This window comes from Pan troglodytes, chromosome 23, assembly GCF_028858775.2.
Source record: "Pan troglodytes isolate AG18354 chromosome 23, NHGRI_mPanTro3-v2.0_pri, whole genome shotgun sequence".
Classification (NCBI taxonomy): Eukaryota; Metazoa; Chordata; class Mammalia; order Primates; family Hominidae; genus Pan; species Pan troglodytes.
In genome coordinates, this window is record NC_086016.1 from 40740303 (window position 1) to 40762335 (window position 22033).

Genomic DNA, 22033 nt, shown 5'->3' on the forward strand with positions numbered 1-22033 from the left:
CCCCCACCACAACTGGGCTTTAGCTGAAAGTTGTGGGTGTCTGAACTTCAGGAATAAGTCTTTGGGGACATTCGTTTGGCCAAGAATTCATTCCCTCATCTGCCCAAGAGCAGCTGCCCTAGGTGATAGGCAAAAGCCACATGAAAGCCACATCCCACAGCTCTTGGGCGTCATTTATTTTTTGCATAGGCATAAATTAGGATCTGGAGATAAAAAACTTAAGAACCAATAGTGCAGCATTTGTGACAGGAGAGCGCAAAACAAAGCCTGGCTGCCTCGGGATGGAGCAGGGGCGGCCTCACCACCACTGCATCCAGCCTCATGCTCCAGAGCGGATTTGAGGCTCAGTGCTGCAGTGAAGGCCTGCCCGCCTTCTTGCCCCTTCCCCGCAGCCGGACCACCAGACACAGCCGGAACCAGTGCCCCAGGCCCCTCTCCACGGCCAGGAACAAGAAACTGAGTATCACCCAGTGCCCCACAGAACGGGGCTAGGAATCAAGCCCTTAGCTTTTCAGTTAGAAAAACAGACCTTGAAAAATATATACATAATACAATGGGGCCTGCTGGCTCTAAAAGTCCCCTCCTCCCCCTTCCCTATCCAGGGTAACTTCTGCCAGCCTCTTCCCCCAGCCCCCACCAACTGCCCCACAGAGAACAAACCAGAAGGGCGACTACCTGAACAAGAGCTGCAAGAGCCCAAGGGGGCAGCCTGAGCGGACGACCCCTACATCAGGGCCTGGTTAGATGTGGGGGCCGGTGCAGACAGACCTCGCACCCCGATACCCTGAACGTCCCCACAAGAGCCCAGGAGTTCCATGCTCCCCACTCTTCTTGCTATAACCCCAGATGCTAATGGCCCCAAAGACAGGTCTAGGTCTGCATACCCTGGGAGAATGTGGAAAGCAAGCTCAGGGGCACTGGCAGGCCCTAGCAGGAACAGGGAGCAGGGTGGGCCCCAACCTAGCATCAGGAGAGAGAAAAGCAACTACCGTCCCCAGCAGAGGGGAAGCCTACAGGGTTGGCCCTGGGCCCCTTAGAAGATCACAGCAGCCAGTCCCCTTTAGGGCACAAGAAGCCCCATGGCCCACTGCTACCCTCCCCGGGACAAATACACACTTTTGTCGAAGGCCCTCAGGGACCCTGTGGTTCAGGCTTCCCTAGGTGGAGGGCACTAACCTTGTAGGAGAGCTGGGCAGCTCTCCATCAGGTGCTTCCTGCCTGGGGAAGTCCCATCCTGCTCTGGAGCTAAGCACCCTCCTCCCAGAGGGCCTCGCTTCCCTGCCCAGGGGCAGAGGCAGCTCACCTAGCCCAGGCCGTAGCTCGCCCCTCCCACAGCCCTGGCACCTGCTTCATCCGTAGGCCTCCCTTCAGCAGCTCCCAGGCACCAGCCCCTGACCCCAGCCAACACCAGTCAGGTCCTACCTCTCCCAACTTCCCAGTCCCCCATGATATGCTACATATATACACACTCCCAGGATGGGAAGCAGACGCCACGGGCACGGAGGGAAGGAAGAAGGGAGCTGCTGGAGCCTGCTAACCGCCTCGAGCCGCCTGCTGCTCAGGAGACCCTGCCCGTCCTTTTCATCTGCATGGGGCCACAGGCTCCTCTCTTGTGCTCCTAGAAGTCAGAGCGCCGAGCAAGCGTGTGGGGGAAGCGGCGGGGTGCTGTTCACCCACTCCCAGATGGCTGGCAGCAGGCACCAGTAAGCAGGGCTAGTGGGCGGGCTCCCCATGCACTCTGAAGCGGTAGATGCAGGTGTACTCGGGGTGGCCCCAGTTAGTCAGGATCCGCAGCTCCACCACCTGGTACGTGGCCATCGTAGGGGCCTGGGTAGAGAAGAAAGGGATTAAGAGCATCAGAGACCTGTGAGGCCTCACTGACAGAGAAGGTGGGAAGGGGAGACAGCCTCGCCTAGGGCCAGATGGCTCCCCTGCTCCTTCCCTGGGGCTCTGAAGAGAACCAGGCTTCAAAAGCTCCTATCTTTAGCCTCCTGAGCAGTGTTTCCAGCCAGTGGGTTAAGGGGCCACCTGTAGCACACTTCATCTGAAACCGGAATGAATTCATCCACAATCGCTTTTTTATTGTGATCAACAGATAGAACCACCTTCATAGAGGGCTTCATAGATGCTGATGTGGGGCACACTTGATTCTTTTTCTCCAGTGCCCATCGGGCCTCTGTCTAGCCACAATGTTGGGAATGGTGTTAGCAGCATATCTTACCTGGGCAGATGCCACAGGCCTAGCACACTCCTGGCTTGTCCCTTCTCTCTGGCACATCGTTCTGTCCTCTACCCTCTTTTTTTGTTTTTGGAGACAGGGTCTTGCTCTGTCACCCAGGCTGGAGTACAGTGGTGTGATCACAGTTCACTGCCTCAACCTTCTGGGCTCAAGGGATCCTCCCACCTTAGCCTCCCCAGTAGCTGGGACCACAGGTGCATGTCACCACACCCGGCTAAATTTTTTAACATTTTTTGTAGAGACGGGATCTTGCTGTGTTCACCAGCCTGGTCTTGAACTCCTGGGCTCAAGCAATCCCCTCGCCTTGGCCTTGCAAAGTGCTGGAATTACAGACATGAGCCACCTCGTCTGGCCTCTATACTTTCCTAAAGAGAAATCCCAACCTCTCTCGCAGCCTAGTTACCTCCTCAGAGCTGACGACAACTCAGTTCTTTCTGGCTCCCCCGACAGCTCCACTGGACTGTCCCATAGGTGCCTCAGACTCAGCCAGACCTGCTCCCTGCTCCACATCAGCCCCCATCGCAGTGGCTTCTTCCTCCCACCCCATCCAACTGGACATTCACGACCCTCCCTGCTACGTCTTTGTCCTCACTCCCAACGCCCCTCTCCCCCGCCTATCCTGTTCTGGCTGCTTTCCCTCAACCACTTCCTGACGGGTCTCCCAGGCCCAGGCTCGCCCCCTTCGAGTCATATAGTGATGTTAGTCAAATGGACATAGCTTTGTCACCTGAAGCACAGCACTGCCTCCCCCAGGTCCCTGAGGGTTTATTTCCTGCCTCTCTGTGGCCTCCTCTTCCTGCCACTGTCCCTTGTCCACCTCCCACTATCCCCGCCAACCCAATTCCTCACTCCAGGACTCCCCCGGTGTGGGGCTTAGGCCAATGGTTTGTTCAAATGCAGGCTCCTGGGTCCTGTCAGCCCTAAGGAACCAGACTCTCCTGGGGTGGAGACTGGGAATCTGCATTTCTAACTGACTTAGGAGATCGGATGCCCACTGAAGTTTAAGCCGCATGCACTGCCTGAGGCTCCAGCTGGCCATGGTAGAATGCCCGCGCCCTGGCATGTGCTGGCGGCGGCTCCTCGAACGCCTCTCCCGGCCTTCCTTTCCTGGCCACCCAACCCCTCTTGTGTAAAGCCCACCTCCTGGTGTCCTTTTCCAGGAAGCTTCCCTCATGCTGCCCTTCTGGAAGGTGCCTTCCCCTGTGCTGACATCTGCAGGATGCGTGTTACACCCCATTTGGATATCACATCTTGAGCTGTGGGAAAGGAGAGCAGGGCTTCCCTATCTGAACCCCATGCCTGGCAGGGTAAGTGCCCAGGGAGCACCTGCTGCCTGGATGGGGAGTCTGCGCCACTTCTGCTAGCACAGCAGCATCCCGTACCTGAAAGTGAAACGTCTGAATAGGCTCGCCGTCCTGATCGTAAGTGAACTTGCCAAGGAGTGTCCCCTCCTGCTGCAGGTCTTCGTCAAACCCCTGCAAAGAGAGCGGAGGGAAGTGGGGAGGGGCTGGAGCAGGGAGAACACCCCTCCCCACTCCAATCCCTGCTCCTCCCACCCAGCAGGTCAGGCACCAGAGTGGCCTATGACAAGTCACTTCACTCTCTTGTGCCACAGTTTCTGCCTCCAAAGCCTAAGGTAACAGGGACTGAAGTGCTGTCTCCCACCCTAGCTCCTCCTCTTCCAAATCCACTCCCCTCCCTTCTAGTCCAAGGGTGACCCTGACTTGATCCTCAGTAGAGAGGCCCACAGGATCCTCCTGCAGCCCCTCTGGCCCCACCACAGGACAGATACTCACAAAGATGGCGAAGTCCTTGGGGGCACTGGAGATAGTGCTGTTGGGTGACAAGGCCTTGGGCACATGCTCTAAGGTAACGGCCGTGGGGCGGATGCGGGCAGAGAGGCGGACCACGGCGAAGCCCTGTGGCCCCTGGAAGGCCCAGCAGTTGCCTGGGTGCACATCTGGCTGGAGGAGCAGAAAGTCATGTCAGGACAGGGCCCTGAGTCCAGCTCTTGCTGACCCCAGATGGGACCAGCCCCCAGTGTGCTCAGAGCCCCCGCTGCTGTGCTTGCCAGGTGCCCACCTGGAGGATGACTCGGGGTGACTGGGAGTGGTACCACAGGGGGATGCCGAAGAGGCTGAGGAGGGCCGTCTTGGTCTCGTAGGTCTCAGAACATCGGGTGCTGATGACGCTGGCCCCTGAGACAGGAGAGGAAGGCAGGGTGGGCTCCCGCACGGGAGGAGGGCCCCGCTCAGGCCATTGGCTGTCTCCTCGCTGAAGGTGGACGGCAGATGCCCCAGGCCTAGCCTTTAACCCTAACCGAGATGCTCAGAGCAGCTTTAAAGGTCAGCCTCTCCCTGGCCCAGGATGGTGCTCGGTACGTCCTGACTTCCCTGAATTGCCACTTGCCTTTGTGATGGGTACTAGGTTGGGTGATTTCTGCTGATCCTGAGCTTTGCTTGCTCTGCCCCACCACCAACCTGGTAGATGCCAGGGGACCGGCCATTGCGGGGTCTAGGACAAGGCAGAGCGAGGAAAGCAGGGCACGTACCTCCTGACTCCAGGGCGTAGTCTGCCAGCCCGATGCGGTCCTCACTGTAGCGCTGCAGGGCCTGCTTCACGATGTGGTGCACCTGCTGCAATGCAGGCACCAGGAGACGGTTGCAGCAGGGAGCAGACGTGTCCCCCTGTCACCTCGTGGCCGTGGGCCAAGGACCCATGGGCTGACCCCTTCTAGGCTTGCACTGTGCTGGTGCCCAGGCAGATGTGGGCACACTGCCACCCACCCATGCCAGCCCCACAGCATGCAAAGCCTCCTGCTTGGCACTTCCATCCTGGAACCTGCCAGGGAGCTGGCAGTGTGGGACTGTCCAGGGCTCCCAGGGAGGAGAGCTGTGAGTGGGTGTGTGGAGAGGGGCATGTGGGCCTCACCTCCTCTGTCACTCCAATCACACCTTCTTTCTGCAGCGTCAGGCCCAGGGAGGCCGCAGCTTCCCTGGCCGACTTGCCCTGCATCTCTGCCACATGGGTGAGGATCTTGCTCTCCAGCTCTCGCAGCTGAGCTTGCATCTCCTCTCTCTGAAGGAGCCCCACGCGGCCCCCTCCACCTCGGGCAAGGAACTGACTGATCCAGGCCGGGAACTGAGATTCCACCTATAGGAACCCAAAGGGGTGTCACCCTGGGGGGGCTTGCAGGGACAGCAGGAGCTGCTATGACAGGGCCAGTGCTTAGCTGGATAGCAGGGATAGGGTAGGAGGGAGGCCACTGGAGGAAAGAGTTACGAACACTCCATGGGCACTAACAAAAACAGGAAGAACGCCTGTCAGTGAGAGCCCACATGTGTCAAGGCCAATGCCACAGTCTCTTGGGCATAACAGAGGCTGCAGGGGCAAGGGGTGCTGCTTTGCAGGCCCCAGGACACGTGGTCTCAAAGGAGGAGGAGAGGGACCAGCAGGGCCCTGGTGGTTCCCACTCACGTCATCCCGCACGACCTGGATCTGCTGGGGCAGCAGGCCCACTTCATCCGCCACCGAGCTCTGCTTCAGTGCCAGAGCCGCCAGCTCCTGCTGCAGGCCGGCCAGCTGGTCCTCCAGCCGCCTCAGCTCCTTCACAGAGCTCTCCTGGAAGGACTCCTGGGTCATGCTGGTCCCAGAGAGAGAAGAGTAAGCCTCGGATCTCTTTGGTGGGAGGTAAGGCCACGCCAAAGATGAAAGAGGACCCCCTAGTGGGCTCCCGTCATGAGAGCGGGTGCCCAGCACTCATTGTGAACCTGAGAAGGGGCAAGGCCTCTCCTGGGGGTTCTGGCTGCAGAACCCCTGCCTGTCCCAAGGAGCTAATTCTGAGCCTGCTCCCTTTCTAAGCCCAGAGTCCAGAATGTACTCTGCCTCAGCCTCTCACATCCTCCACAAGCATGGACATCTGGGGCATGAGAAGGCAGTTATGTGAGGCTGTAAGAAAGGATGCTCTGTCTATAAATGAATCCCGGTCCTCTCACACGGCCTGCCCCCCGCTCTCAGGACCCCCCTGCTAACCTCCATGGCACCTCAAAGACAGGCCCTGGGCAGGGGTCCTGAGCTGGGTTTCAACCCCTCCCCCCACCATCTGCTTGGCAAGACGATCAGAACTCTCTGCTCTGCGGCTCTGCTCCCCAGTCCTGCCTGGAGAGTGGGTGGGGCTGGGGAGGAGCAGGCCGAGGCCAGCTGGTGGCGCCCAGTACCTTTGCCACTCTGACTTCAGCTGCTGGATGCGAGCCTCGGACTCCTGTGTAGGAAGAAGGGACAAATACAAGAAATACCCATCTCAGAAATTGGTGTTCCAAGCTCAGAAATTGGTGTTCCAGAGTAGGATCTGCTGTCTGTTAGCGTCTTTGCTTAACCACACCCCTGCCCAAGGTCTCTTGACCCCTGCAGCAAAAATCAAACTGGCCTCCTGGTCAAAGCCCTCATGAGTCTTGTCCATGTCTGACACACTGAGGTATCTGTTCACCCACACTCAGCACATGCACACCAGCATGACAGGCCGCTGTGCCCTGGCACACCCCAGGGAGCCCCTGCACAGCTCTCCAACTAAGGGGTCGGGGGTCAAACAGAGAAGTCAGAGGAGGGCACGCCCCTCCCCATGCAACACCCAAACAGTCCCTTTGGAAGGGCCGAGGGGTCCGAGGTGAACATGTTGGATGGGGTCAGGACCTAGTCACAGGCCCTGAGTGCCGCAAGCCCGCTGACCTGGGAGGCCCGGACGATCTTCTTGAAGAGGTCTTCTGAGTCTTGCTGATGCTCTGCTCTCAGGGCAGACAGTTCTTCCTGTGAGACGGGAGTGAGAGGACAGGTTGGACAGAGCCATGCTTATAGGGACCCTCATGACTAGGAAGTGGCGGAACTGGAATTCAAACAAGGTCTGTTTGCTTCCAGAGCCCTGGCTCTCAGCCTTCTCTGAACCACGCAAGACTCCCGCTTCAGCTCCACTGCACACCTGTGCGGTGTCAGGTACCATGCTAGGGCTTTCTACTCGCACAGCTCACTATGGGGGTCGGGGAGACACGATGGCCTCCATCAAAGAGGAGGAAACTGAGGCTTAGAGAAGGTGAGGAGGCCTGGCGTGGTGGCTCACGCCTGTAATCCCAGGACTTTGGGAGGCCAAGGCAGGCAGATCACTAGAGGTCAGGAGTTCGAGACCAGCCTGGCCAACTTGGTAAAACCCTGTCTCTACTAAAAATACAAAAAAATTAGCTGGATGTGGTGGTGCACGCCTGTAATCCAGCTACTCGGGAGGCTGAGGCAAGAGAATCGCTTGAACCTGGGAGGCACAGGTTGTAGTGAGTCGAGATCACGCCACTGCACTCCAGGCTGGGTGACAGAGTGAGATATTGTCTCAAAAAGAAAAAAAAAAAAGAAAAGAAAAAGAAAAGGAGAAAGGGAGTAACTGCAAAATGGCAGAGCTGTCTGATCCCAAATGACACTTGTTCTCTCTGCTGCTGGGCACCTTCACGCTTTCCTATGGGTGTCACCCACCTCCCACCCTGAGGTATTCCACCTCCTACCTGGATGCGAGCAGCAGTTTCCCTGCGGAAATCCTCCTTCAGGGCAGCTTCACGGCGGCTCACTAGCCCCTCCAGCAGCGCCAGGGTGTCCTCGTGGCTCAGGCCACCACCACCTCCCTGGCCAGGAGCCCCTTGCCGCAGCTCCAGACGTTCCAGCCGCATGGCCTCCTTCTGCCAGTTGGAGGAAAATTCAGCAGCAAGAGCTTCCAGACGCCGCTCCAGAGAGTGTACCCGGGACATAACACGCTGCTCAGCCTGGAAGGGCAGAGAGAGAGCCACGGAGTGAGGGACCCTTGGATGATAGTGCTTCCCAAAGACCACCCCGACACAGCCAACACAGAAAGAAAGGGAAAAGATTCCAGAGACGTTCCAGCATAAGGCCATGCAGGGCTGGCTGGAGCTCGTGGGCAGGGGCTGCCGACCTCTGAGCTGGGTGTGCTGGGAGCCAGGGATCACTGGGTGCCGGCCACAGAGGAGGGTCCCTGAGGACACAGTACCGAAGTCTGATCCCAGAGGAGGAAGGAAGGTGGGCCGGGGAGAAGGTCTGAGTGCAGGGATGGTCCAAGAGGAGGACTGGAAGCTGCAGGGGGCCGTGGACCCTCCTGGCCTGAAGCTCACTCCTTCCCCGCCTCCTACAGGGGCAGGGGAGCCAGGGCTGCGAGTTCTGTCTGTGGACTCTCAATGGCTTTCACTCCTTCCCTAGGTAACTATGGCTAAGAGACAGAATAATTTGAAAATACGTTCTTTTTCCTCTTTAGCTGGATGTCCCACAGAGAAAATGGAATAAATGTCATTTGGACTGAGGGTGGCATTTGATAGTGTGTCATGAATATGAGAACGTTGTTGGCTTAACAACAAAATCATTGCCAAGAGAAGTGATAAAAACTGTCAAATAAAGGGCAGGGAGCTACTGAGCAGCAGAGGTTCTGAGTTTTAGAAATTCTGGTTTTTAAATAGGCGCTACATTTGCATGACTCAAAAAGCACACAAACAGGCGGGACGTGGTGGCTCACGCCTGTAATCCCAGCACTTTGGGAGGCCGACGCAGGTGGATTACCTGAGGTCAGAAGTTCGAGACCAGCCTGGCCAGTATGGCGAAACCCTGTGTCTACTAAATATACAAAAATTAGCTGGAGATGGTGGCAGTCTCCTGTAGTCCCAGCTACACAGGAGGCTGAGGCAGGAGAATCGCTTGAACCTGGGAGGCAGAGGTTGCAGTGAGCTAAGATCGTGCCATTGCACTTTAGTCTGGGCAACAAGAGCAAGACTCCGTCTCAAAAAAAAAAAAAAAGCCCACAAAAACCAGCAAAAAATCCTCTGCCCCATCACCCCAGTTGCCTCACCAACAGCCTCTCCCAGACCAGGAAGCTGTTTTTATTTTAACTTCATGCAAATGTTGCTAATACAAGATATATTCATTTTTTTAACTTACCCTTTTTTACAAAAAAGATGGTTCTGAAATTGAACTGTATTTAATGTCTTTAACGGTGAAAAAAGGAAAAGTCATAGATGACATGTCATTATTTTGTAAAATAATAAGATCATGGTCTGGTACTCACTTTGGCAGCACATATAATAAAATTGGAAAGATCATGGTCTGGAAAGTAATATATACAAAAATAGATGGTTAAACATGTGATACCGGCTGGGCACGGTGGCTCACGCCTGTAATCCCAGCACTTTGGGAGGCCAAGGCGGGCGGATCATGAGGTCAGGAGACAGAGACCATCCTGGCCAACATGGTGAAACCCTGTCTCTACTAAAAATAAAAAAATTAGCTGGCATGGTGGTGCGCGCCTGTAGTCCCAGCTACTCGGGACGCTGAGGCGGGAGAATCGCTTGAACCCAGGAGGCGTAGGCTGCAGTGAGCCCAGATCGTGCCACTGCACTCCAGCCTGGGTGACATAGCAAGACTCTGTCTCAAAAAAAAAAAAAAAAAAAAAGTGATACTATGCCAGGTGCAGTGACTCATGCCTGTAATCCCAGCCCTTTGGAAGGCTGAGGCAGGAGGATTGCTTGAAGCCAGGAGTTCAAGACCAGCCTGGCAACATAGTGAGACCCTGTCTCTACAAAAATTTTTTTTAAAAATTTGACAGACATGGTGGTGTACACCTGTAGTCCCAGCTACTTCACAGGCTGATGCAGGAGGATCGCTTGAGCCCAGGAGTTCAAGGTTACAATGAGTTATGATTATACTACTGCACCGCAGCCTGGACAACAGAATGAGACCCTGTCTCAAAAAATTTTTCAATGAATAATAAAAATGTAATACCAAGTTAAATTCAGTGAGGTGCAAGTGCAGGTCAAATAACCATAATTAGAAAATGAAGAGTTTTATTAAAAATAAAGACAGGGCCTCACTGTGTTGCCTAGGCTAGTCTCGAACTCCTGGCCTTAAGTGATCCTCCCACCTTGGCCTCCCAAAGTGCCGAGATTACAGATGTGAGCCACCAGGCTTGGCTTAGAGGTTTAAATTGTCAGTATCAGTACCTGTGCTCACATTGCTTTCTGGTTATGCTGACTGCAGGCTCCTTGAGGGCACAGCCTGGGCCTGATTCATCTTTAGACTCTGGCAGATTATAAAAATGGCCACCATCCCTCACTCCTCCCTGCAGCTGCACCTCTGTCATGTGACCTTGTGGGTTCTCTTGCTGAGAGGTGAAGTCTATTTCCCTCTCCTTGAATCTGGATTTGGCTCTGAGATTTGCGGTAGCCAACAGAATGTGGCGGGAGTGACGGTGTGCTGGTTCTGGATCAAGGCCTCAAAGGTCTGGTTGCCTTGGTTCTCTCTTGAAACCCTGCCTGGGTGCGATGAGAAACAGCTGGGGCTAGCCTGCCGGGTGAGCAAAGTGCACATGGAGTACAGCTGTCCTAGGCAAGGGCCTTGACCAGCTGGCCCCCAGCTGACGCCCCCAGCCAACTGCAGACAGACAGATCCACACAGGCAAGTACGAGCCCAGCCAAGATTGCTTCTCTTTTCTCAGACCAGAAAGACCACCCAGACAACCCACAGACTCATGAACTAATCAACCATTGTAGTTTTGAGCCACTGCTTTTAGGGGTGGATTATCTTTGGTAAGAGGTAACTGACTGGGATATTATCCTAGTCATAGAAGGTGCCCAGTAAATATTTGTGAAACAGTATTGAAAAGGAACAAAGCATACAAGATAATTTGTTGGATTCCTTTTCTTTCTGTTTTCTGTGCCTTGTAAGATGGCAACTAACAGTACGCCTCAGCTTTGTGTGTACGGTGTGAGGCAGGCTGAGGGCGCACCCACCACTTTCACCGTCACCTAATTATTGCCAAACTCTTGGGAGCTACCACCCTCAGAGACTCACCTGGAAATGTGGCGATGAGTCTCTGGCTTCCCAGCCCTCATCCGGCCTCCTGCTGTCCTTCGCTGCCCACCAGGAAACCAAAGCAGGGTGGAATGTCTGCAGCCCATAGGGGTAGAAATACCAAGCGCCTGTGCACAGGGGAGAGGGTGTTACCCTAGCTGGGCCTCCAGCAAGAGGCGCGCGCCAGGGAGGATGGCTACCTGATCCCTGCCAGTGCTTGTGGCCTGTCCCACTCCTGGAGCTGTGCCCTTCCAGAGGCATCAGAGGGATGCAGGTGCCCCCATTCTCTGAGGTGGCAACTTCCACCCAACAACCTCAGAGCATATTCATTCTCACACCCCCACGGGAATCCTTCATCTTTCTGTAAGTGGCAAAACTTGGAGAAAACATTTTGAATGAGTTAGGGATGATCCAGGGTACAGCCCAGAGGACCTGATGGTGGTTCTCAGCCCTGTCTGGTCATCAGAATCACCTGGGGAGCTTTTAGTACAACCAGGTCTGGCCCTGCCCTCTGGAGAGCAAGCTAATTGGCCTGGGGTGGGGCCCCTGCGTAGGTGAGTTTGTAAAGCTCCCTGGTGACTGTCATGGGCCGCCATGGCTGAGAGTCACTGCAACAGAAAGCACCACCCCCTCTAAGAGAGGCTGCTCGAGGCCCAGACACGAGCACCAAGCTGCAGCCACACAGAGACATGTTCATTCTGTTTTCAGGGCCATCTGTTTGATACCTGTTTACTCCTGAGCTCTGGGACAGGTGGCAGGGGAGTGGGGGAGGGAGGGCTTTCTGTCCTGATAAAGCTCCATTCGCTACTCAAGCACCAGAGGTTGGCAGGTGCAAAAGGAAGCTCATGCCCATGGGGCTTGAAGTCCAGCATGGACATGGCCTTCACGCACACACTCCCTGAGCAGGTCACTGAACCCCCTCCACGTGCATCTCTATGTGATGGGTTCACAGCACTGACTACAGCAACCCCACAAGGCCATGGTGAAGCTCAAATTGAACTGAGATAATGCACGGGAAAGTGCTCTCTGGGTACATTGCTATGCAATTATAAAGAATCACTGACTGGGCCGGGCGCAGTGGCTCACGCCTGTAATCCCAGCACTTTGGGAGGCCGAGGCAGGTGGATCACGAGGTCAGGAGATCGAGACCATCCTGGCTAATATGGTGACACCCCATCTCTACTAAAAATACAAAAAGAAATTAGCCAGGCGTGGTGGCGGCCATCTGTAGTCCCAGCTACTCGGGAGGCTGAGGCAGGAGAATGGCGTGAACCTGGGAGGTGGAGCTTGCAGTGAGTCGAGATCGCACGACTGCACTCCAGCCTGGGCAACAGAGTGAGACTCCATCACACACACACAAAAAAAGAATCACTGACTGGGCGTGGTGGCTCACACCTGTAATGCCAGCACTTCGGGAGGCCGAGGCAGGTGGATCACTTGAGGTCAGGAGTTTGAGACCAGACTGGCCAACATGGCGAAACCCCGTCTCTACTAAAAATATAAAAATTAGCTGGGCGTAGTGGCATGCACCTGTAATCCCAGCTACTCGGGAGGCTGAGGCAGGAGAATCGCTTGAACCCGGGAGGTGGAGGTTGCAGTGAGCCAAGATTGTGCCACAGCACTCGAGCCTGGGCAACAGAGCAAAACTCCGTCTCAAAAAAAAAAAAGAAGAATCATTATTATTTTAAGGGTGGTGCTCAGTTGCCACTGGATATGAACCAGCTGTTCTTGTAGCAGCAAACACAAAAACGAAGCTAACTTTTGGAAAAGTGTTCTACCCTGTTATTAATAAAAGAAATACAGGTTGAATGATATTAAGCTTATAAAATGAACTCTCAAAAAATAATAAAGCATGGTCTTTAATTACTTGGTACAGTCATTAAAATTGAGCTGAGAGTCACATAGGCAATTCATATGAAACTAGCCAAGCTGTCAAGTGAAAAGCTGAACACAAAATGTCTATATAAACAAGGAAGGGCTGGGTGCAGTGGCTCACACCTGTAATCCCGACACTTTGGGAGGCCGAGGTGGGTGGATCACTTGAGGTCAGGAGTTTGAGACCAGCCTGGCCAACATGGTGAAACCCCGTCTCTACTAAAAATACAAAAATTAGCCGTGTGTGGTGCTGCATGCCTGTAATCCCAGCTACTTGGGAGGCTGACGTGGGAGGATCACCTGAGCTCACAAGGTCAAGGCTGCAGTGAGCTGTGTTCGTGCCACTGCACTTCAGCTGGGGTGACAGAAGAAGACTTTGCCTCAAAACAAACAAAAAACCAAGGCAGGCCTGTGCTAGCGCCTGGGATGATTCAGGGCAGCTGGTAAGTGACTGGTGTAAAAAGAGGCACTTATGGCCGGGCACGGTGGCTCATGCCTGTAATCCCAGCACTTTGGGAGGCCGAGGCAGCTGGATCACCTGAGGTCAGGAGTTCGAGACCAGCCTGACAACATGGAGAAACCCCATCTCTAGTAAAAATACAAAATTAGCTGGGCATGTTGGCGCATGCCTGTAATCCCAGCTACTCGGGAGGCTGAGGCAGGAGAATCACTTGAACCTGAGAGGTGGAGGTTGTGGTGAGCTGACATCGCGCCATTGCACTCCAGCCTGGGCAACAAGAGCAAAAACTCTGTCTCAAAAAACAAACAAACAAAAAAGGCACTTATTTCCCTTTGCTGCTTCATTGTTTTTATTTTAAAGACAGCTCAAGATTTAACTTCATCTTGTAAAAATAACTCCCTCATAGCAGATGTCCCTGTTGGAGTGGAAGGAGGATGACTGCTAATGATAATGGGAGGGCATCCCGCTTTTCACCCAATGTTGCGGCACTAGGGTGTGCTCCTGCCCAGGGCGGCACAAAAGAGGCTCAGGAGAGGTGGGGAGGGCCATGCAGAGATGATCCAGGGTCCAGGGCTCAGGCCCTGCCCAGTCACAGGCACACCCCACCCAGTCTTGCCCCTTCCCTGCCTGCCAAAGGTCACCACCCTCTGGTGAACACATCTCTGTGCCTCCCTCTGCTCTCCCCACGCAGGCTCACCATACGTCAGGCACGTCAGCAAGAGCAGCGGCAGCAGGAACCAGAGGAACGTCTTCAGGGACGAGAAGCGCCTGGACCACGCGGGAGGGCAGGACGGGGGAGGCGGAGGTGTGAGGGGAGCTCCAGGCCTCCACGTTCCACCCAGGGAGTACCCTGAGATGTTTTCCTGGGTGCTGAACTAGAGCTAAGGAGGATAGCTTGAGCTTCTCACTGTGCCAGGGTCAGCCTGGACATGTCAGAGCCTTTCCTGCTGGGCAGGTCTTAGAGTGATGGGACAATTTTGACTGAATTTTACTGATGTTATTAAAAATAGTGTGGTCTTTGAAAAACTCAAAAATTTTTATATGGACAGGTCCTCTAAGTATGCAAATATAGAAAAAAATGTAACTCCTTAAATAACAACAAGGAACCTGTTTTTGGTGACACAAACCCATCCTTGCCCCTTGTTTCAGTATGGCCAGCTGTCCCCTCTGCCCGGACCTGGATTACGGCCAGAGGGATCCTGACTTCTGGGTTCCGTGTTCTGCCTAAGGGGCACATTCTCAAATCCTGGTTCTGCTGGTTTAGGGACTTGGGGAATGAACCCATAGCATCCTCAGGCAGAGCCTCTTTGTGGCTCTGACCATGAGTGGGGAACTCGGGGGGTTAGATTGTCCCAGGCCCAAGAAGGAAGATGGACTTTCTGGGAAACCCCACTTCTTGCCTGGAGTCAGTGGGCCTACCCTGCAGGAGGAAAGCCATCGTGTGTCTGAGAGCCAGGCATGGCTAGACTAGTGTGGCGTTTAGTAGAATGTGTCCAAGAAGAAATAATCTGTGCTCTGGAATCCTGCCTCGAAGGGCTATCAATTCGGGGAGAAGAACCTGACTCTGAGTCCATCCTCTGTCAGGCAGGGGTGGGCTTTGGGGAAGCTACTCCGTGATCGTTAACAAAGGCTCCAGGGAAACTGGGGAGAACCCTCAGAGAATCGACCATTACAGGTTGACACACTTTACCAGTCCCTTCACCCCAGGGCCTTGCGATTTATTGGCAAGGGTGGAGTCTCGCTCACCTGGTTAAAACGAAGACGTCAAGGAGGGAGGCAGCTGTGGTCAGGCGGTACCAGGTGGTGCCAGCCCACCAGTAGAGAAGTCTGAAGAGCCGGCCTGGAAGAATGACCATCAAGCTGAAGGCTCCGTATGGTGTTTGGGGGCACCGCTCCTTTGTCCCGTCTGCCGTCCTCCCTGCCCCTACCCCACCCCCACCTGATAGTATGCCTCTGTCCTGCCCTACCGGGACCCAGGTCCTTGGATCCCACCTGCCCACACCCTCTGTCCTGCTCTGCAGCTACTCCTTCCGTTCCACGCAAGGGGGTCCCCACAGCTCTGGGCTCCCAGTGATTATTCTAGAATGACCTTTCCCCAATGGTCCTACAGTCTCTCTGCATGGGCAGGATGCCCAACTGCAGAGAGATGGGTAAGAAAGCACTATCACCAAGAATGGAAGTAACTGGGCACGGGTTGCAGCCCACCTGGCGAAGTGGCCACCATCCAGAGTAAGGAGCCCGCCCGTGAGACGGCGCTTCGGAGCCGTGAGCCGGAACTCTGCTGGTCCACATCCGAGTAGCCTGCAGGGAACGAGGACACTGGCTCAGTCTCTGTCACTTTCGAGCCTCTTCCTTCACTGTCTTCTGTGAGCCAAGACCACAAGTCACCCACCCTCCTTCACATCCCCACAGCCCCACGCAGGCCCGGTGTGCAGTAAGGAATGAAATGGGAGCTCTTTGACATTCTGTTTCTTCTGACAGCTTCCTGTTTGCATCCCTCTCCTCACCAGCCACCCCTCAAGCTGCTGTTCAGAACTAGGTGCTGGGGTCTGACATGCACACCACTCAGAATGACTGAGCACCCACCATGTGTGAGCCCCACAGGAAAGTGCTGGAATGGGCCTGAATGCAAGGATGTTGGCCTTAGGTTGCCATAGACTCGTGGGGTGGGGAGGACAGACAAGTGAAGGGCAGTCACAGCCCAGGGCACCAGGGGCCACCGCAGGCCAGGCTGGGGCGCACCCAGGGCCGGGCATGGGAGGGGCGCTGTGCCTGCCACACGCTGCCCTGTCTCCAGCTCCCCGGGGCCCCCCGCCCAGCCTTCCTGAGGCCTCCCAGCAGCCTCGGATCTGCTCAGGAGGGAGGAAGCATCGCCTACCCACATAGTCGTCCTCAGAGGAGTAGCCCGAGGAAGAGCCCAGGAAGTCCTCGGTGGCCTTGCGCCCCACGAGCCCGCTGGCCCTGCTGCTCTCTGAGCCGCCCGTGCCTCTCCTCCTCCGCACCCGCAGGTCCTCACCTGTGCAGGGAAGAACCAGGGGCTCTTCTGGGCCTCCAAGAGCTTCTGAAAAGTGGGGTCTGGGCAGAGAGGTGCTCTGAGGAGGGAATCCCGGGGACTGCAGGGGACACTGTGAGGAGTATCTCACGGGAGGCCGAGGAAGCAAAGCCCCGGGACGGAGGGCTCCACACTCACCCCAGTTGGCGTCACCATGCAGTTCCTCCAGGGAGCTCCTGGGTGGGAACCAGGACTCGCGGACCAGCGACTCACTGTAGTAGGAGGTGTGTGCATCAGAGGACGGGCCCAGCTGTGGCGCTGGGGACAGGCGCTTCATGTTGCTGGATTTCCTCTTCAAGGTCCTGTGGGACAACCGTGAGGGCAGAGGTAGGGAGCAGGGAGGTGAGCCCAGCCAGGAGCATGAAGGAAAGCCACAGCCTGCGGCCCTGCCTAGTGCAGGGTGTGGGTTCCCTTGTTGCTAGGCAACTCGCAGCTGCCATTCCCCTGACTCTCCCAATGCTGGCACGTCCTCTCCTGTTCTCTCTGAATCTCACCAGCAGATGGGCAAGATGGGCAGCGGCAGCTAGGGATGGAGCCACATTCAAACTTTACAACCCACTGAAACCAGACAGACCTGACCTGGCCTCAGAGCTAGCCAAAGCCTCAGGGCCTGTCTTCTGGGCCCCATGCCTGTGAGCGGGGCAGGACGACCAGGCAGCTGCTGCCACAGCCCATTTCCCAGTGGCCTGAGGACTGCGCCTGTTCTCAGCCGTGTCGCTGGCCAGCTGCTGAGGCCGGACAGGTGGTGAGACATGCAGGCATGGGGCCAGGAAGGATGGTAAGGCTGACACGCCTGTCCAGAGCAGGGGGGGTTCCTGTGAGCCCAGCCTGCAGTTTTGGGGTTTCCGGCCTGGCTTATGCTTGAAGCTGCCTCTCTCCACTTCCTGTTTTCTTTCTTTCCTTTTTTTCTTTTTGAGATTGAGATGGAGTTTCACTCTTGTCAACCCAGGCTGGAGTGCAATGCCATGATCTCGCTCACTGCAACCTCTGCCTGCCAGGTTCAAGCGATTCTCCTGCCTCAGCCTCCTGAGTAGCTGGGATTACAGCTGCCCGCCACCATGCCAGGCTAATTTTTGTATTTTTGGTAGAGACGGAGTTTCACTATGTTGGTCAGGGTCAGGTGATCCACCTCCCTTGGCCTCCCAAAGAGCTGGCATTACAGGCGTGAGCCACCGCGCCCGACCTACCACTTCCTGTTTTCTAAGCATGAGGGCAGCAGCCCCGGCTCACAGTCGGTGGGAGAAGAATGGGTGCTGTGTGCTCATACACATGGAGCAAGGCAGGACCCCCTTGACCAGACGGGGGCCCACGTCCTTCGATCTCCACCCAAGGTTGCAACAAGAAGGCAGGGGGATGGCTGGACCACAGGGCGTGCGGGCAGTGACCAAAAGCTTGTGGGGCCGTCAGGGGCCGTGGCACTCCCTTGGGTCCCTACCTGAGAGGGTGGCACTCCCTTGGGTCCCTACCTGAGAGGGTGGCACTCCCTTGGGTCCCTACCTGAGAGGGCTGTCTTTAAACAGGGTGCTCTGACTCCCAGCCACCGAGCTCCCTCCGCTGCTGCTGCTGCCGTCATCGTCACCCTGGGAGTAGCGCGTGAGGCGCTGGCTTCTTCGGGACATGATGAGGTGGGATGTGGACTCTTCCCCTGAAGAGAATCTAAGGAGAGAGAGGAGGAGGACTGGATGTGAGGCCTGGGGCTGTCCCCAGCTCCTCTCTAGAGGAGGTGGGACAGAGGCATCGCCTCACAGCCGAGAACAGACCACCCCCCCGGCCCCCGGCGTTCAGTCTAAACAGCCCTGATGGGGGGCAAGGCAGGGATCTGTGAAGCACCCCCGCACTGCGCAGCGGCTCGAGTCACGCCCAGCCTGGGGCTCACTTCGTGACTCTGGAGCCTCTTCCAGGGCGCTTTCCACAGGCTTCCCAATTCTCAGTTTCCTTGTCTTTATCCTTCGTGGTGCTGAGCTCCGCACAAGCCAGAATTGGGTCTTCCTCGACCTCTGGCAAGTAGCAGAGACTCTGGTGCTTCTGGTCACTGCCTGCACGCCCAGTGGTCCAGCCACCCCACCTGCCTTCTCCCTAGAGACTTCTCCCAGTCTCGCTCTAGCTGTGTCCCTTTGCTGACATGTGCTCGTTCGTCGAGGGCCCCAACGAACCTTGATGGAAAACCTTTCCCATGTAGACCCCACCTATGTTCTTTTTTTTTTTTTTTTTTTTTTTGAGATGGAGTCTCGCTCTGCCGCCCAGGCTGAAGTGCAGTGGTGCAATCTTGGCTCACTGCAACTTCTACCTCCCAGGTTCAAGCGATTCTCCTGCCTCAGCCTCCCAAGTAGCTGGGATTACAGGTGTGCGCCACCGTGACTGGCTAATTTTTGTATTTTTAATAGAGACGGGGTTTCGCCATGTTGGCCAGGCTGGTCTTGAACCCCTGACCTCAGGTGATCTGTCCACCTCGGCTTCCCAAAGTGCTGGGATTACAGGCATGAGCCACCACGCTCAGCCAAAAGGATTTTTCTTTTCTTTTCTTTTAATAATAGAGACAGGGTTTCACCAAGTTGGCCAGGCTCCCACCTACGTCCTGATGGCGCTTGCACTGTCTGTCCCCACGGTGCACACTGTGCTGCCACATCTTGGTAAGATGATGATAAAATGGTAAGTGTCTGCTGGGACCGGGCTCCTTGTATACCCCATTTATATTATTAGAAGCAAGGTAGGTATCATTACTCCCATCTACAAGGGAAGAACCTGGACACTGAGGCAATGGGTAACTTGTCCACAGTCCCCAGCCTGTAAGTGCCAAAGCCAGGGTTTGGGCTCAGCTCTGACAGGCTGTAGGGCCTGGGTCTTTCTACTCAGCCATAAAGTTTTCCAGTTGTTTCAGGAATGTATTGAAGATTCTAGTTGTGTGTCCTCAGCTAGAATCTTTTTTAGCCTCACACATGCGCAAAACAAGGCTGTATACAAACTTGTTACACAACAAATATTTGTTAGCAAACTAACAAAATAGGGAGGAGGAGGGCAGCATGAATTACAGTCAGTTCCGGTCACCATGTGGGGCAGAAATCAAGGCTCTGGAACTGATAATGAGGACAAAGGAAGCCAAAGTGCAAAGATCTGGCAAGAGGTAGCATTCTGTGACATGAGGAAGATTAATGAACCACTCAGGTCTAGACACCCGAATTCAAAGTCCCCGACTGCCAACATGGGGAGTCTCAACGTTAGTGCCTCTGCTGGCCCGTACAACAAAGTCACTTGGGAATTCCTAGCACTTGCTTGTGACTTTTGATCACTTCTAATATTCCTGGTTGATACTTAAATGACCAGTTCTCTGGGTTGTGTGGTGAGTATAGAAGTCCACTTCCCAACCCAGGCTGCAGAAACCCGAAGGTCTGGTTAGTCCAGCTAGAAAGTTCTCCTCTGAAAAACAAGCAGCCTCATGTCCTGGCCTTCCTGGCATCTTCCCAGGTCAGATGCCCATCTGGCATCCCCTCTACTTTTAGCTGGTGTTGGAAAAGGGACCGATTGGTAGTAGGAAAAGCAGGAAGTTGGCCTGGGTCCTTGTCTCTATTCCTGTCCTTATAAGGTAATCTCCCCTCCCCCCTCCCTGCCCCGCCCGTACGGTCCCTACCTGAAGGCTCCAGCTGCACACACAGGGACTCCTCTTAGCCTCTGTCCTGCTGAAGGAGGTGACACCTTTGCCCAGGGCAGAAACAAGGCAACATGTTTATACCATACCCAAGCTGCCGCTGGGAAGAACTAAATATTCTGATGGAGGTTGAGGGGGGAGTGCTGAAAACTGTCAGCACCCGCCTCCGCCCTCCCAGAACTTCCAGAGATGCCTCTTAGTCTTTCCTGCGGCATCCTGGCATCACAAAACAGTTTACCATTGAGTCTGGGTTTCACAAGATGAAAAAGGTCGAGGCCCCATTCTCCAAAACAAGAAGTGAGCCTCTAGGAGCTGAAATCTACTACTGCGAATCATAATAGACACCACCCCCGCCCCACCTCCTCCCTAACAATCAGTTAGGAAACGCTCATCGAAAGCATCCTTCCCCACTTCTCAGCTGGGCGACTTCCTTTCTCAATTCCGCCCTTCCCCATCACAAACATCTCCATCCATCTTCAGACTTAAACCAGATCTGGGGCATCTTCCTCGTGACATTTCCACTCCCTGGGCACAGCCAGGCCACACGCCCTTGTGGGACCTGCCAAATGCCCGGTGCTAACTCCCTCTGCCCTCATCCCCACAGGCCAAACCTGCAGAAATTGTCACCAAAGGCGCGCCTCCTGGCTCTCTAAGTCACACCGCGCCCCCCATTGCTTTGTTTTGTTTTGTTTTAGAACTGAACAAAACGGGCCTTCCTCTGAGGCCCTGAGTTCTGACAGGCAGAGGCTGGGAACTGCCTGTCCCTGGAAACGGCCTGTCTGGCACAAAACCCGTAGGCGCTGCCCGGGGCCGGGTTGGGGCAGTCGGCCTTTGCCCTCCTCCTCCCGGGAGGCTGCCCGGGAAGTCCCGCCCGCAGACACCGCCCTCCCGGCTGACCAGTGGCGCGGCAGGCGGGGCGGGGGCCAGGAGGTGAGTCAGGGCGCGGGCCGCGGACCCGGGTGGAGGCTGGAGCCGGCCCAGCGCAGCCCGGAGAGGAGGAAGCAGGCCTGGCGGCGCGGCCCCGCCCGAGTGGCCCGACGGTGACCCGGGGTCAGGCCGGGCCGCGGCCCCCCAACCCTCTCCTGAGCTCGCCCGCACTCACCTGCTGCCGCGGCGGCTTCTAGCCCGGCCGGGGGCGTCCGAGGCCAGGCCGCCGCCGGGGCGCGCCCCCTTTCCGCGTGGGGATCCCGCGGGCGGCGCTCCGCTCAGGGCGACACAGCGGCCGGGCCCGGGGCGCGCGGGCACGCGAAGAGCGGCGACGCGGGACAAGGCGGGCGGGCGGACAATGCGGCCGGCGGAGGCCCGCGCTGCGCGAGTGGGGCCGGGCGGCGCGCGTGTGGCCGACTCTGTATGTGTGCGCCTGTCAGTCAACGCTGACAGGCCGCAGCCCATTGGCCAGGCCCTGCCGGCCGTCACCGCCCACCGCCGCCACCCATTGGCCGGTTTGAACACAAAGCCCCGGCTCGCCCCGCCCCCGCGTAGGCCCCGCTGCCCTGCGCGCTCAGCCTAGGAGTCCGCGCGTGGGAGGCGCTGGGCGGGCGGGGACCCCGGGCTGCGGGAGGACGCGACGGGAGCCTGTGCTGGGGCTCGGGCTCAGCAGGGCACTGGACTCCCGATCTGGCGGCTCAGAACACCTGAGACAGCTCTGAGCGCCCCCACGCGCGCCTGCAGCCTGGTTCACCAGGCCGGCGTCCGAGGGGAGGGTGGGAGCCCTGGGAGCGGCAGCGCGTGGGTGGCCCTTGGTGCGCTCTCGGTGAGGCTGTCGAGGGCTTGCTCAACACCCGGCACCAGTGCCGTTGTCCTCTTAGCCGGCCATTTCTACACCCATTTTTCAGACAAGGAAACAGGTTGCTAATTTGGGGATTCCAGACATGCTGGGAGGCC

The 22033-nt window shown here is 56.2% G+C and overlaps 1 protein-coding gene across 6 annotated transcripts; it reads right to left on the reverse strand.

Moving 5' to 3' along the window:
* Window positions 1-161: 161 nt before the first annotated feature.
* On the reverse strand, window positions 162-21524 carry SUN2 (Sad1 and UNC84 domain containing 2). Of its 6 annotated transcripts, none has more exons than XM_016939182.4 (19): window positions 21252-21524; window positions 20132-20196; window positions 18004-18162; window positions 16645-16808; window positions 16333-16470; window positions 15660-15755; window positions 15201-15294; window positions 14152-14222; window positions 11120-11247; window positions 7780-8034; window positions 6965-7042; window positions 6457-6500; window positions 5717-5882; window positions 5171-5392; window positions 4791-4875; window positions 4322-4437; window positions 4036-4203; window positions 3622-3714; window positions 162-1827 (listed from the first exon to the last, which is right to left on the reverse strand). In XM_016939182.4, exons 3-19 carry the CDS (start codon window positions 18123-18125, stop codon window positions 1714-1716), a joined length of 2154 nt encoding a protein of 717 aa, XP_016794671.1. In that variant the 5' UTR covers window positions 18126-18162; window positions 20132-20196; window positions 21252-21524; the 3' UTR covers window positions 162-1713. The 6 variants fall into 6 exon arrangements, with proteins under 6 accessions (XP_016794671.1, XP_063663914.1, XP_016794668.1 ...); XM_063807844.1 differs by having other exon boundaries at window positions 20761-21256; XM_016939179.4 differs by lacking the exon at window positions 20132-20196 and having other exon boundaries at window positions 21252-21519.
* Window positions 21525-22033: the final 509 nt, after the last annotated feature.